The sequence below is a fragment of the Lotus japonicus genome, chromosome 5 (assembly GCF_012489685.1).
Source record: "Lotus japonicus ecotype B-129 chromosome 5, LjGifu_v1.2".
NCBI classification, from domain to species: domain Eukaryota; kingdom Viridiplantae; phylum Streptophyta; class Magnoliopsida; order Fabales; family Fabaceae; genus Lotus; species Lotus japonicus.
The window spans coordinates 16,280,488-16,295,247 of NC_080045.1; the positions used below are offsets into that span (position 1 = coordinate 16,280,488).

General features: G+C 37.4%; 2 protein-coding genes and 1 long non-coding RNA gene across 8 annotated transcripts; all 3 read right to left on the reverse strand.

The window, feature by feature from the left end:
* Positions 1–8,024: 8,024 nt before the first annotated feature.
* LOC130720572 (uncharacterized) lies at positions 8,025–9,796 on the reverse strand. Its single transcript, XR_009013172.1, has 2 exons — positions 9,502–9,796; positions 8,025–8,525 (listed from the first exon to the last, which is right to left on the reverse strand). It is a non-coding gene; the product is annotated as an uncharacterized LOC130720572 (long non-coding RNA).
* A 1,737-nt stretch (positions 9,797–11,533) lies between these two features.
* On the reverse strand, positions 11,534–13,977 carry LOC130718450 (beta carbonic anhydrase 6, mitochondrial-like). Of its 6 annotated transcripts, none has more exons than XR_009012633.1 (7): positions 13,691–13,977; positions 13,503–13,583; positions 12,870–13,022; positions 12,722–12,774; positions 12,433–12,546; positions 12,260–12,317; positions 11,534–11,769 (listed from the first exon to the last, which is right to left on the reverse strand). XR_009012633.1 is itself a non-coding variant. In XM_057569044.1 (7 exons), exons 3-7 carry the CDS (start codon positions 12,947–12,949, stop codon positions 11,734–11,736), a joined length of 333 nt encoding a protein of 110 aa, XP_057425027.1. In that variant the 5' UTR covers positions 12,950–13,022; positions 13,503–13,583; positions 13,691–13,973; the 3' UTR covers positions 11,534–11,733. The 6 variants fall into 6 exon arrangements, 3 of the variants coding, with proteins under 3 accessions (XP_057425027.1, XP_057425026.1, XP_057425028.1); XR_009012632.1 differs by having other exon boundaries at positions 12,433–12,552; positions 13,691–13,976; XM_057569044.1 differs by having other exon boundaries at positions 12,264–12,317; positions 12,722–12,770; positions 13,691–13,973.
* A 162-nt stretch (positions 13,978–14,139) lies between these two features.
* LOC130719163 (uncharacterized) lies at positions 14,140–14,508 on the reverse strand. The gene has a single exon (XM_057569803.1). It carries the CDS (start codon positions 14,506–14,508, stop codon positions 14,140–14,142), a length of 369 nt encoding a protein of 122 aa, XP_057425786.1.
* Between the last annotated feature and the right edge of the window lie 252 nt (positions 14,509–14,760).

Genomic DNA, 14,760 nt, shown 5'->3' on the forward strand with positions numbered 1-14,760 from the left:
CAATAGTAGATGATATAATATAGATTTACATTGGGATTGCATCACTCAAACCCAAATGAAATCTATAAAAACATGTAGGGAAAATTGTGGTGTTTGTAATTAAGGAGAAAAACAACAACTCAACCACTCCAAATAAATGGTACAAAAAATAGATATGAAAAGCAAAAAAGTCGCACAATGGTAGTTTTTTTTTAAGGAAGTGGTAGTTACATGTATACTAAAATAATCAATAGTTAGGGCATGGTTTTAGACTTTTAGGTAAGACTACAAACATTTCCCTAAATGCTTTTTTTTTGAACGTCATTTCTCTAAATGCTAATCATTTGTCAAAGCTTATCAAAATGAAATCATCAATTGACTTAATATATATCAGGGTCTACCCGAAATCTTAACTCACAAGTCAAGTTGAGTGGAATTAGAGACTAATTTCAATTCTCACCTAATGATGGGTGAGCTTGACCTACCAATACGTGAAAATAATTGACGTTGCCTCAATTGAAGTTTTTTTTGGAACCTCAATTTAAGTATTTAACCGTGCACGTATTTTGTCTTCTTCATTTGTTTATATATGATAAGCTAGAATCCAATCAATCACCCAAACGGTGTTAGTGATTTTAGGAACCGATGAATGCTTCAGTGGTTGCTTTCGTGAATTTGGGCGGCTTTCACAAACTTTGCTCTTTTTTAGGTTCTCATCCTCTGCTGAGTGGTTTCTCCGTCATGGTGCTCCTTCTCGGTCACGGCAGAACACTCCGGGCTATCCTACTCCACGCATCGTGGACCCGTCGGTGATGGTACTTGTAAAGAGACCATTGCCACCCATATTTGTAGGCACAGGGTTGGAAGATTTAATGTCGGGTCATCGTTGTCTCCACTTGTCCTTATTACAACACCTTCCACTATAAGTCGTTCGATCTTCCATGTACTCAGATGATCGTGTGGTTAGGAGCACCTAGGTTTGTGTAGTCACGATCGTCGATGATGAGTCGCTATCACTCTGCACTATGGATCCCAGCGATCATGCACATGTTCCCCAAGTTTTGTAGGGTGAGGATTTAACATGACAAATGTATGCTCTTTTCTCGATTTTTGTTCCAGAAGTAGGGGTCTTTTAATTAGATGGAAAGTGTGTCTAGGGTGCGGGCTCAACCTTCTCCTCAAGTTCTTGGGCTTGTTTTGTCTAAGTGTTGGATCTCGGATCTAAGCGAGCTTGCTTATGATGCTATGTACATTGGACCTCGAGCCTGTTATGTCTCGGCCTCGGCCATATGCCTATGAGTCAACCTCAATCACATGGCTATGAGTCAACTGACATAATTTTTTCTTGGCGGCGACCATATGACTAAGATTCGATTTTCGGAGTTATGTCTTGGCCTCAACCATATGACTGAGTCGCCTGACATGGATATGAGTTTATGCCAAATTTACTTGCGGTTAAACTGCAAATAATAATTTTTTTTGCTATGGATATAATTAATTGTGTAAATTTCTAAATTTAAATAATGTAACTTTTGCTTTTCCGATGTAAAAAAAATAATGTGATTTTTCATGGTAATGTTTAATTGTGTGTTTACCACCAATTCAAACAAGTCATTCATGACATCATTCTAAAAAAATAATTTTTCTCATAAATATATTCAAACATAAAACACATTACTTTTTATTTTTTAAATAATCTTAAAAGAATTCTAAACAATTATATCTTTTTTTTTGAAAGACTAAACAATTATATCTCAAATTAATTATGACAAACAAATTCAGATGTGGAAGAATTATGAGGTGTATACAAGTTAGTAGTGTCTAAAAAAAGCATCCTGGCCCGAGACTTGAGCAATCCAATTTTATTTTATCATACTATGTCGGGTCAAATTTCGGTTAAAGAAATGTGTAAAAATGGGTTCAAACGGGCTTTCACGGTTGACTCGTATTATGTAAAAATATTATATCAATATCCTACCGAGCGAACTGCATCACAAGTAAGGGGAAAAGGGTCAAGCCCGTGTAGCGTAAAATAGATGCAAACCTATCCTCTTATACGTGAAAGAGAGCCAACATTACGCTCCCCTTCTGCTGCACACAAGCATGAGAGCAACACAAACCCAAGCATCCTTCTCTTCTCCCATTCCCAAAAGCCTAGCCAAGAGTCACCCCCTTATCTTATATTCTACCTTTCACCACAACAACCCCACGACAAATAGAGTATTTTCCTCTTATCTTCACCCTCGCCACACAACCCTAGCCATCTTATGTTATCTCCATCGCCGCAAACATCCGTCGTATGCTGCCACGATCCACCTTTGTCAAGTCGATGTCACTCGGGTGGAGTGTATTTGCTGAAAATTGTTGTTGTTTCACGTAAAATCGTATTCAACTATTCATCACCCCTGAACTCTAAAGCATTGCGCTGCAAGTCTTTAGCTTTTTCTTGTTTCTCTTATCTATTTCTTTTTTTTTTCCCAAAATTTATGGATCATTCTAGAGCCCATGTGAAACCACACATCCCAACCCGCACCCGTAAGAAACCGAGACATTAATCGGACAATGGTGATCCAAATTTGTTTATAGTAAGTTTTTGGTCCATAAATCCGACCCAAAGTGGCAAATGCAGCCCCTAATACATTTGCAAAACATGCTCCACTTTTTTTTTCTGGTTGTTAATCAAAGTGTTCTCATAATTAATAGTTGTGAATTTATTCTCACGCTTCGTTATCAACGCACTAAGCGATAGGAAATTGATCGATAAATTTTTTCATTAGCAAGACTTGAAAATCTAAACCACAAATCAGCTGCTTAAGGAACGAATTACAAAATCACTACATCACACTACTTACTTCGTGCTCCACGTATTTAGCAGCAACTATGTAGAAAGATAACATTACTGTCATAAATAATTGCAGAGAGAACATATTGAAAGCAGTGTGAGGATGGTGCTGTTCTGCATCATCGAATCAAGAATGCAAATTTCCCTGATCCGTATTTGGCATTTATCTGCAGTGTCTTCCTTAGCGTGTCCCCACGAAGGGTATCATCATTTCACTTGGCATGTTCATTATATATCATATTATATGAATTCTTTATCGAACTTTTAAGAAAACGAAATTTTGCAAAAGGACACAGCTCCTATGGCATGAAAATGTCAGGATACGATATCTAATTTGAAACAGCGACACTTAATTGGCCCTACCTCAGCAGGCTCAACTTGTTAACCGCTGATAAATCTCTTTCACCGTATTCATTATGAATGTTTTCTTCCCACCTCTCTTTGAGGTGGAGAGAGGTGAAATAATGAGAGAGATAGGAAGAACAGAAAAAGTAAAAAAGAGAAAGTATGAGATATGATAGATGATAAAATGATAAGGATAGAAATAAAAAGATGTGGAAATGAAGTGTTTAAAAAAATGAGGCGTGTATATATATTACTGATTCATTATAGCATACCGTACTATATATACATAATATATGGTAATATGATATCTATGACTATGATATCTATGACTAGATTTTGTCAAACATAGTTAAAAAACAATCGTTATCTACTTATCTAGACGCTAGACATGCAACAAGTTTTTTATTTTATTTTAATATAATTGCATCTTTATTTTCGATGGTGAACAATTGCATCTTTAGTAGAATGATGATATCAATGTTTGATTGCACTTGAATTCCAAAGTCTTGTGTTGGAGAAATATTGAGATTGATAATTTTTTGAGAAGTATTTTTTGGGATTGCGTGAATGAGGATAAAAACGTGTTGAAAAGACTTGTGTTATCATGTGAGACTACTCGTCAGATCATATGTTAAAATTGACATTTCTTCTCTACTTTAATTAATTAGCTTGCGATTTGATCGATCGCAGTATACATATCCCAGTGGCTAATTCACTCATGATGACAACTGGGTTAAATTTAACTAAACTGAGAAGGAATCAAATATAGGTAATTAATAATAAACCGCTCCTGGTGGCAGTTTTAAGATTAGTTTCTTATGCTTTTAACTAGCCTAGATATTGTGGACCCTTTAAAGTCACCTAAGTAGCATTTCAATTTTTTATCTTATACAATCAATCATGCATATGTGAAGGTCTTGGCTAGGTAATGTTATTGAGTAGATAATTTGGTATAGCCTGACAGCTTATTGACAATTGAGAAGTATAATTTTGACTTTCATAGGAATCACAGGTAGAATATATAAGTCCATGGGGGATCTAATTCAATTCTTATGGTAACCTTGAGACTTCTCTCATCTGGACTCTCTTCCTTATTGAAATTGCTTTCTTTAATCCTTCCATGATCACAAACATCCAACAACCTTTCAATTACCTAAATAATGAAACCATCCTTTGAAACCAAGTATTCACGACTTAGTCTCTTGTGTTTGATGACAAAGACTTTCCCCTTACTGCTTTTGCGATAGAGTGCACTTGCTCTTATTTGCGTGTGTTTTTGACACACAACAAGTTTTTGGCGTTGTTGTCGAGGAAAAAGTTTAAATATTTAGTTTTTAAAAACTAGTAGCCTGCTACGACGCATAAGGAGTTGGGGTCGTCGAAGTAATCACCTTTGCATGTTTCTCGACCTCATCTTAACTTGAGTTTTCCTTTTCAATGGATGTTGAGGATCACCTGCTTGCTCATTAACCATCTCCTTGTCTCAGGAAACATTCACATTCTGTGAACCTTGATGGCTTGCATGCCCCCAAGAATCATCAGGTTTGACCAAGCTCATCACTATCTTCACCAGCGCCTCGACTGCCGAAGGCGTGTTCAATAACTCAATGTTACCAATTAGATTCGACTGCAGAGTAAACATTTGTTGCGCATCTTCATCGTCACTTAATTGAATACTCCCTTCGTTTCAAAACTATTATTGTTTAAGAAAACACAATAGTTTAAGAGTTCATTAATTGATGTCATAATTTTACTAAAACACTATTATTTAATGTTGAGTTATATTAAAAAGAGAGAATGATAACTATTGGTCAACTAATTCGTGAGAGTTGTGATAGGTGAAAATATGAGGTGATAGTTGGGAGATATAATAATAAATGAGGGCATGTATGAAATAAAATGAGATAAATTCTTTGGATTTGTAAAACAACAATAGTTTTGAAAAAAAAAAACAAAAGCTAAAACAAAAATAGTTTTGAAACGGAGGAAGTACCAACCAAGATGTTAGCGTCAAAATCCATTCTCCCTGAGAAAAGAGGATAAGTGTGAGAAGTCGAAACAATAATTCTAACTAGAGAGGTTAAAAGTAAAATTTACTTAAACGAGCACTTATATATCATGTGCTTTTGAGCACCAAATCTTTACATCGCAAAAGACGAGTGCAGTCCTTCAACATAGTCTTCCGGAGCAAGATCGCAAAATTCACATCCTCCACCGATAAATCATCTTCAAAAACCTCTAGTCTGCAGATTTCTTGTAAAAATGTTTTTTCGACCATGCCACCAGAAAATGGGTCTGGGTACCCTTGGGCTTGTCCAAAGCCAATAGTTATGCACCCTTATCTTCAAAGTCGAACGGAAAAAAATCATCCTTCAAATCCTTGTATGTGTATGAGTAGAGCTCTAGGATAATGTTGGCGGAACAAGACATAAGATTCACCAAGCCACTCCAACCAAAACCTTGGGTATGAACCACCTCAAAAAAGTAAAAGAAGAAGTCGAGAGAGGGATTCCTTTGGTCGAACGCCATAAACGCAGCCTCGGACCCCTGACAAAGGTCCAACTCCCCGAGTGTAACTGCGAAGGAGCTACATGAAGGACGTTAATGGAAACCCCGCACTTTTATTTTCTTAATGGTAAACATGTGAACGTAGACTTCTCAAGTCGAGGTGTAGCAACGAGCTTAAAAGCAGAAGGCAAGAAAACTTCGCGGTCAACTCATATATCCAACTCCCACACAATGTCGGTACTACAAAGTTGCATCTCATCCTTATTGGAAAAACACAACTAGCAAGCCAACACTCGGTGACAACCCCAGTCATACAGAGGCTGTGAAGGTGGCTACGACGGGCATTTACTTTTGTTTGATCCATGAAACGCTTTCCTTTTTATGACATTATTCTCTTTGTTTTCTTCCCTCGAACCATGATTATCGAGAAATCTGCAAAGGAATAGAAAATTAAGCCAAACTTTGACAAAATTCGAAGAAAATAAGGGGACTTTTGTCAAGAAGGAAGGTACCTCGTTCTACCTCCGCCAAACTAGGGACCCAAAACCCTCCGGAAGGATCCCCCTCGAGCTCCGACAAAGACTCAACTGCGAGTCCCCACCCAAAACAAAAAGCACCACCACACAAAAGGGAATAAAAGAGGTAACGAAGGAAAAGCAAAGAAAAATACTTGAAGGAAATAGATGAAGCGGAAGGTTCAAACAATTACTGGAAGCTCAAAAGCCACCGCGAATGGGCTATCAAACGTCTGCCGAAGAAACGCAAGCGCCATCGCAACAAGAGAACAAGAAGAATTAATGCATAGCAAAATGGTCAGGAGTTCAAATCTCAACCCTGCTTATGGACGAAGGTGCCAAATGTCACCATAATTACAAAATTGAAAACGTGCGACATACGAAGTGTCATGACCACCCCACATGGGAGCATGCATCCTCGTGAAGCATGGTCATTCATCACGAGTGAATGCTCCCACTTCTGTGTGTCTTTTCATTTGCAGATCCAGTTGGGGCCTAAACCCAAGCAGTAGTCAGAGACCAATCAAGCCAAGTCACAGTCGGACCCCCATCTCATAACGAGCACTTAGGTCCCTAAATGTTGCTTATGTAAAGCAACACATTTCCCTATGCCTACTTTTTTACCCTCCAAGAGCTAAGGGACTACTATCTCGTGAGTCATGCATATCAACAATCGGTAGACGAAGAGCTGATTAGCAATGCCCTGACCGACCCATCAGTCGGACAAACTAGAACCTAGCAAAAACATGCTCAAGACTCCGTCCATATTAAGGACCAAAATTCTACTGCAAGCTATTGCCCAAGATAAAACCGAGCAACCTTTGTAGCTCTATAGGCATTCAAGGTACAGACTATTCACCCATCTTTCTATCTTATCTGTCAACTCTATATCCAAACTTGGGCGTTAGAGTTTCTTTGCAGGTATCGCTGGCGCGGTTCTTCGGTGGAGCAACACTCTCTTCACCTGAGAAGCCCTTGAATCTTGGAAGCCTGCCATCCTCCCCTCAACTAACGCTCTAGTTTTTAGTGATTTGATTGGACTTGTTACTTAATTAATGTATGTTAGGTTTTCCATTTGTATAAAAAAATTTACATATTTTAAGGCACAAATGAAAAAAAAATTATCCCATTGAAGTTATTCCAATTAAACTTATTCACGTAAATAAAGTTTATAGAAGCCAATGTAACTTGTTTAATTTTTAGAATGTCATATTTTTGATATTGTCACTAAATTGACAAAATTCATGAAACGCCAAGAAAAACAACAAGTGAAGGGTATCCACGTGGGTATGGGCCTAACTTTGTGGGAAAGGGATGGTTGTAGCTAGGGGGACTCTTTAATTTAAGCCAAGGGAAGGTACACGCACTTGGAAAGCAACCCTTGTTTCGACTCCAAAAGAAACAAGAACTAGAACTTGGTTCAGCTTGGAAAGCAACTACGCTTAAAAAGAACTTCAACATACATATTTACACTCGTTTTTATGTACAATATCACCTTTTTAGTTTCAGTTTCAGAGATAGCCTTTATAGTTTCGTGATTATGATACAACCATGAACCATATCTCTCTGATCTACATAATTTATGCACGAGTCTCAACTACAATTTTCCATCGTAAATGTCAATTCAAAAATGTGGTCCTTGTCGTACATGGTTGATATGGCTCATTCATCACTGAATCAACCAAACAGAAAACCAATTGTGAAGAAATAAATGTGGTCCTTGACCTTGAGCGATGTTCTTCGCCCCGTTAAAAGGAACATTTCCAGTGGCGGATCCAGGACCCCGGGGTTAGGGGGTTCAAATTTTTCAAATGAGCACATCGATAAAAATATAATTAAAAACAACTGTAATATGTTTATTTATTTTTTTGGAAACATAAGCTTTATTGAAATAGAAAGGGAACCAAGAGCAAAAAGAGAGCCCAAGGAACCAGTACAAAACACAGCACCTAAGATCCACACGAGAGTAGGATCACAAGGCCAGCAAAAGTAAAATTAACATTAAAAACACAAAGGTACTAAGCTACAGGGGGCAGAAACAAAAAAAGAGATCAGGGGACAAAACAATCACACTAAACCAGCATACAGTCCACTCCAATTCGTAAGAGACTGAGAATGAATGGTCCCAGGTTACCACCAGCAGGGAGCAAAGCAAGCAGGCAAAACAACATCACATTTTCATGACCACATTAAGATGTAAAAAGCACCAGTGCAGAATACACAGAATTGAGGCACGAAGCAGCAGGAAACATGCAGCGAAGAATAGAGACCAAGAGTAAATTCAGATCAGTTCAGCTTCTCCCAAAGAGGCTCAGTTCTGTCACACCCTGCCTTTGCTAGTTCATCAGACAAAAAAAATATACCATTGCTTACTTGATTATTCATATTCATCAAGATTGAAGCAGCTCAATCTGAACTATGTTGTCAGTATTGAAATAAGTATGCATCAGACAATAAGTATGCATCAGAACTATGTTGTCAGTATTGAAATACACAAATATGATTATAGCGTATGATTATAGCAAAAATTTCAAAATTTATTTGCAAAGAACATAACTTTACTAAAACCCCATTTGCCTCATAAACTGAGAACATCTAAAACCTATGATTATAGCAAACCTATTATGACATTTGAGGAAATCAATTTAGGGAAATCAAACTTGAGAGGAAATCAAGCTTGAGAAAGGAGAAGAGAAAGGAAATCAATTTAACCATTTAGGGTTAGGGAAATCAGCCATACCTGGAAGACCAAATTATGGCCGTATAATGCTTTACTATGCTCAAAGCAAACAGACAAAATAACATGGATTTCCTACATTGGAAGACCAAATTACTAATATTTACCATAACAGACCAATCCTCAATTATTTACCTAATTCATCACTAGTCCAGGATAGGAAAGTATAACAGACCAAATTAATATTTACTCAATTCATCAATCAGCAATAACACGGAGAAACCCATTCCAATTTCCAAACACATGACTCACATGAGAAAACAAAAACAGAACACAAGCATGCCAAGACAATCTTAAACCAAGAAGAAATTGAACAAAAAAAGAAACACGGTACCAGTACTAAAAGTAAAAACAAAGCACAAATGCACAATACCATACCAGTATACCTAAGGTTATGAATCTGGGATTTTGAAATTATGCTGTGAGAGAATAAAACAGAAGCACAATATGCACTACCAGGGAAAAAACAAGTATGTTACATAGGGAAGAATCAGAACTTATGGTTGGGAAAAACAGAAATTAGAAGAATTAGAAGATACTAACAGATGCAGTGAGAAGAATTAGAAGATTATAACCTTTAGAAATTAGGGGAAAACATAAATTAGGGTTAGGAAAAAATCAGCCATGCCCATAGAAATTAGAACCGCAGAGGCACAGCCAAAGGCAGGGGCGCACGGCTGGAGAGTGGCACGTGGTGGTGCGGCGGCGGCGGCGGCCAGCGTGGTGGTGGCCAGTGGTGGTGCTTGGAAATTAGAGAATGAGAGCGTGAGTGTAGAGTGCGTGCGTGGTGACTGTGAGAGGAGAGAGAGATCTGACTAGTGACTATAGTGTGTGAGAGAGAGGAGTTGGGGTCTAGGGTGCAATATTAAATTTTCAGGGGTTCAAAAAAAAACCTATTATAGGGGGTAGGTTGAATTTTTTTTTTTTCAGGGGGTTCAACTGAACCCCCTGGGCCCTATGTGGGTCCGCCCCTGAACATTTCTCCTCATGAGTGTTGTATTGTTTTGATTCAATTATTCATATTTGCCTAGCATTGTTATTTATTTCGAAATTTTCAGTTTTTGTATATGAAATTAACAATTTCTACAAAATAAATTAAAGTGATCAGTGTGTGTGTGGATTGTATAGAAAAGAAAAGGTAAGCAAATATTATATATGGAAAAAGTAATACACAAAATAATATCAAAAAGTGGGCAACAATTGGTGTCTAGTTTAAGACTACCAACATGTAGTGCTGTCTACGGATGGAATTCATGTTCTATAGCTACCGACCACATCAAAACAAAAGCTTTTCCCTTATAAAATTCGCGTCATTAATCATTTCAAAATTATTTCTGAACGCCTACTCAGTGTAAACATTTAACTAACATATGCAAATTTTAGAAATATAAAATTTGTAAGTACTATGAAAAGTTAAATGATTGGCCACAGGACTAGTTCCTAAATACACACCAGATATTAAAGCCTAAAATATATATTTTTTAAATTACATTTCGGGTTTTAGTTTCTGAAATATAAATTTTAAAAATATATTACAGTTTTAAGATCTCACCCGGTTAAATATGGACCGTTAATCATTTTGCTAGTTCGTTGCATGTTTTCATCCACATTGGCCTTTTTTTAATCACATTAGCTTATTTGAATGCAGACTTATATATATATTGGCTGGCCACTTTTTTTCTCTGTCTTAGGTCCATTGAAAAAAGAAGGCCCAAAACAAGGTCCAAAAGATCCAGGGTGATACAAGTGCTCCTTTTTTTTGTCAAACAAGTGTATTTTGATTAAGACAAGAAAACACTCCACAAGTTAGGAATATTATGAATCAGATCGGTGAATGAGGTCGATAAATCAAATCAAACCTAAAATTTTGCTTCACACTTTTTTTTCGATACATCGGAAAACTAACATAAAGAACAAAAACTAGCTAAAACCCAACAAATCTCTCATTAAGAGAGTCTCTAAATCATAGCAAGGCGAATTCATAATGTGAATCTGTGTTGCGGTGCTCGCATTCTTTGCTATATAGTCGGTAACCTTATTGCAATCCCTATGGATACCCCTCAGAGAACACTACTAAAAAAAAGCAAATTAGCGAGGGACAAAATCCGTCGCTAAATAAGGAAAATTCCGTCGCTTAAAATTTACCGACGGAACGTCGTCCGTCATGTAAAGTGGCGTCGCTAAATATTTAACGAGGGATTCTAAAATCCGTCGCTAATAGTGACTGAAATAGGTTGTCGCTAATTCATATAATTCCGTCGCTATTTTGTTTGTCGTATTAGCTCTTATTCCGTCGCTATTTGCGACGGAACAGTCCGTCGCTAAAGAATCACATTCCGTCGCTAACCACCTGGCACTTTATTTCCATTCCGTCGCTAGTTCCCACGCTAATTTAGCGACGGAATTTTTCCCTCGCTATTTCATGAATTCCTATAAGAAATTCTTATGTCACGTGCTTATCACAGTCCAATCTATTATTCATCAATTTCTTATTTTCAGACACATCAATGTTTCTAACACAAACACAATAAACAACCAATAAGTGGCAGTTCAGTAAATGAATCATCAACTTACAAGCATATTCAAGCTTAAATCAAAGCATTCATCAATAAGCAAGTAAATTGCAAAAACATGCATTATAAATTTATGGCAAGCATAGGTAAAGCTTGAAGACTAGCGGGCTCAGATTCAAGCATTATTTTGTTTGATAGATGAAAACTTATTTGTTTATTATAAATAGCCACACACTTGAACGTGTTACAAAGATGGTACCTAAAGAATTAACATCTGACACCAAAATAAAAATTTCAAGCAGACCAGCCCAACTGAAGCACCTTATTCACCTGCATTCAAAGAGTGGAAGTCATTTTATGTTATTAAGCCTAAAACAACAGAAGCACTACATCCACAAAGATAAATGAATAACAATACATTTTCCTTTTCTCTGGGATGAAAATATTTTTTTATGGGACTGGGAAACAAAAAGTTCCTCAAGATGCCGAAACAGTATAATATGGATAGAGGGATTACAAGAACACTTTATTGCTCTTTTATAAAAAGTAACTTCTTTGAGGTGCTGAGATTGCATTTTCTGAAATTTTTGGCTAATGCTTTTATTTGGGCACTTACTAAGAAACCAATGTCTTTTTGAATTCAGTTATGTAGTGTCAGCGCATGTTTGGAAATTCTTCCACAATTGATTCTATAATTACCAAAATTCTAGGGAGACACTTATGTGAGTAGCCTCTGTGTGACAGAATTGATTCCGGGGAAAGAAAAGTTGATCAAACACACTATCAATCTAAGTATGATAAAAGCTTTATAAATAAGTACCTACTTCAAGAGTAGTTACTGCAAACTCAAGAGCAGCATTACACTCTGATGGTCCATTCTGCCCTCCAACAGAAGAGAAAAATGATGAGAAGGGAAATAACAAAAAAGAATAGTTTGAATGCCACTTAGTTATAGTTATAAGGAAAAATAACCAGAAGCAATTATGCAAATACCTTCATCACAGGTACAAGATTGGCGATGTTACATATCATGAATACTTCTCCAGGTTGGAATCCTGATATGTTAGAGGGGCATACCCTAGAGTCTGCACAAGCAATTACGAAAAACTGTACCTGGATTTATTAGTTAAGAGTTAAGACCAATGTCTCAGTTGAATTACACAACATGGAGCAGTAAAACATACAGGAGCCAAAGAAATTAAGCTCAAATGTAATGAAAAAGGGGGAATAGTTCTGTAACAAATAATTGAATGGACAACACAAATTCTCTTGTTATCAGGACCTTTGGATATTGAGCTTTAGCAAGAGCTTGAAAATGCTCCAACTCTTTTCTGTCTAAAAGAAAAATAGCTTATTAAGACACTAGACTAAGAACAAGTAACTGATTTTTGCAAGCTGAAACTGCGAAAAATGTGCAACACAGCTCTTACATATATTTTTGGTTCTTGTAACTTAGAATCCTCTGTTTCATCAAGCTAAATAAATTATGGTGTCCATCAATTTCAGTCATATTCCTTATGTCAAGACCTTTGTTTTCTCGATCAAGCCTGAGACAATTAGTTGGAGCCTTTGGTTGATTTTTCCTGTGACAAATGATATAATTGTAATCAAATTACACTTTTTCACTCAAATCATTCAGCTAAATTTATAATTTGACAGATACTGCTTAAAGAAAAGTGCAAACAACACTACTTTGACTGTCAGTATTGTAAGAAAATATAGACTTGTTATAATATTCCAAATACGAATGACAACATATGGTATGCCATCAATATGAGTGACAACATATAAACATAGTTCCCTTGTCCAAATACATTTCTCTCAATAAACATGGGCCACTAGTTAGAAAGTTGCAGAGAGAATACACAAACATTATAAATTAAGCGTATTTAAAGAAAATTTGCAAGTAAATTCATGAAGGCAACACAAAACCTACCAACTCGTGAATTTGAGAGTTGCCAAGCATGAAGGTAACGCAAAATCCCCTAATTTATGACCCCACAACATAACACAAAGAAATTACCCTAAATTAAGCGTATTTAAAGTTGAGGAATCCATCCTACCTTGTATGAATCGCAAGCTGCACAAGGGTGTTAGGTTATCTTCTTCCTCCAACGCCGTCCCTTTGATAGTGTACAAAGATTCTTTTGGAGACAGAAAGAGAAAGAGAAAGAGAGTTAGCAAGGCCGCAAGGGAGAGATAAAACAGTGGAGCACGAGCGACGGCGAGCAAACAAAGATGAAGAACACACCTTTACGCAGACGGCGAGGTCAACGGCGGCGACAGTGGAGCAGGAGCGATGGCGGCGGCCATGAGCGTGAGAGTATGAGTGTGTGAATAGATTCACTCTGGCTGGACTTGAAATCTTTTCAACTACTAATATATTTATTTCACATATTATACAGAATGGGTTATTAGTTGAAATGGCTAAGCTCGTTCACTTGCTAAGGAAGTCCCAGATTCGAACCAATTTTCATTTTTAAATAACAAAAACAAAAGCTTTAGCGACGAAAATAAGACAGTTATGATCCGTCGCTAATTTCCTGGATAAAATATAAAAAATTATTAGCGAGGGAATTAGCGACGGAACTACAGCGAGGTTGCAAATTCGTCGCTAACTTTTAAAACAGTATTTTTATTTCAAAAACATGAATCCGTCGCTAACAGCGAGGGATTTTGTTCCATCGCCAAAATCCCTCGCTAATTCGTGTTTTTTTTAGTAGTGGAAACCTGCCATGTCCTCCCCAGAAGGTTGCGAATATGCTGGACTGTAGGAACAAACCGCGCCACATCTTTCCTTTGAATAGCATCGAGAAGATCCCTGCAATCAACTTCACAAATTAATAGCATCGCCTCTGCTTCAAAAGCGTTACCACCCTGACTTGCGTTCCTGTACCCCAACAACCACGATCCCTTCTCATCACGAAACACCCCTCTAGCACCCATCACCTGCTGCTGCTCACTATAACTCCCATCACAATTGATTTTTATACAGCCCCTTGGCGGAGCTTCCCACCGCGCACTCATCCAACCCATCCTATCATCTAGGTTGCCTTGCCCCTGCACCATCCTAAGCTCATCAATCTCATGGCAGATTATCCTTCAAGCCTCATCAATGGTCCAAGGAATGGAATCCAAGAGCATATTGTTGCGCCATTTCCACGTCCCCCAAAGGCAAGCCAGAAATTGACCACCATTCCCACTACGCGCTTGATCATGAATCCAATTCCAAGCATCATCTCTCTAAAAATTCCTCCACCTAAAAGCTCCCAAACAACTCCAAATTTCCTTAGAGAGGGGACAGTCCCTCAGGCAGTGCAA

What these genes read in the sequence shown, in the direction of transcription:
- LOC130718450 (XM_057569043.1), bottom strand. Translation starts at nt 12,949, where the DNA reads ATGACTGAAATTGATGGACACCATAATTTATTTAGCTTGATGAAACAG. An exon ending in CTAAAGCTCAATATCCAAAG is followed by an intron (nt 12,553 to 12,721) that starts GTCCTGATAACA and finishes TAATAAATCCAG; the next exon opens with GTACAGTTTTTCGTAATTGC. An exon ending in TTGCAGTAACTACTCTTGAA is followed by an intron (nt 11,770 to 12,263) that starts GTAGGTACTTAT and finishes CTTTGAATGCAG; the next exon opens with GTGAATAAGGTGCTTCAGTT.
- LOC130719163 (XM_057569803.1), bottom strand. Translation starts at nt 14,508, where the DNA reads ATGGTGCAGGGGCAAGGCAACCTAGATGATAGGATGGGTTGGATGAGT.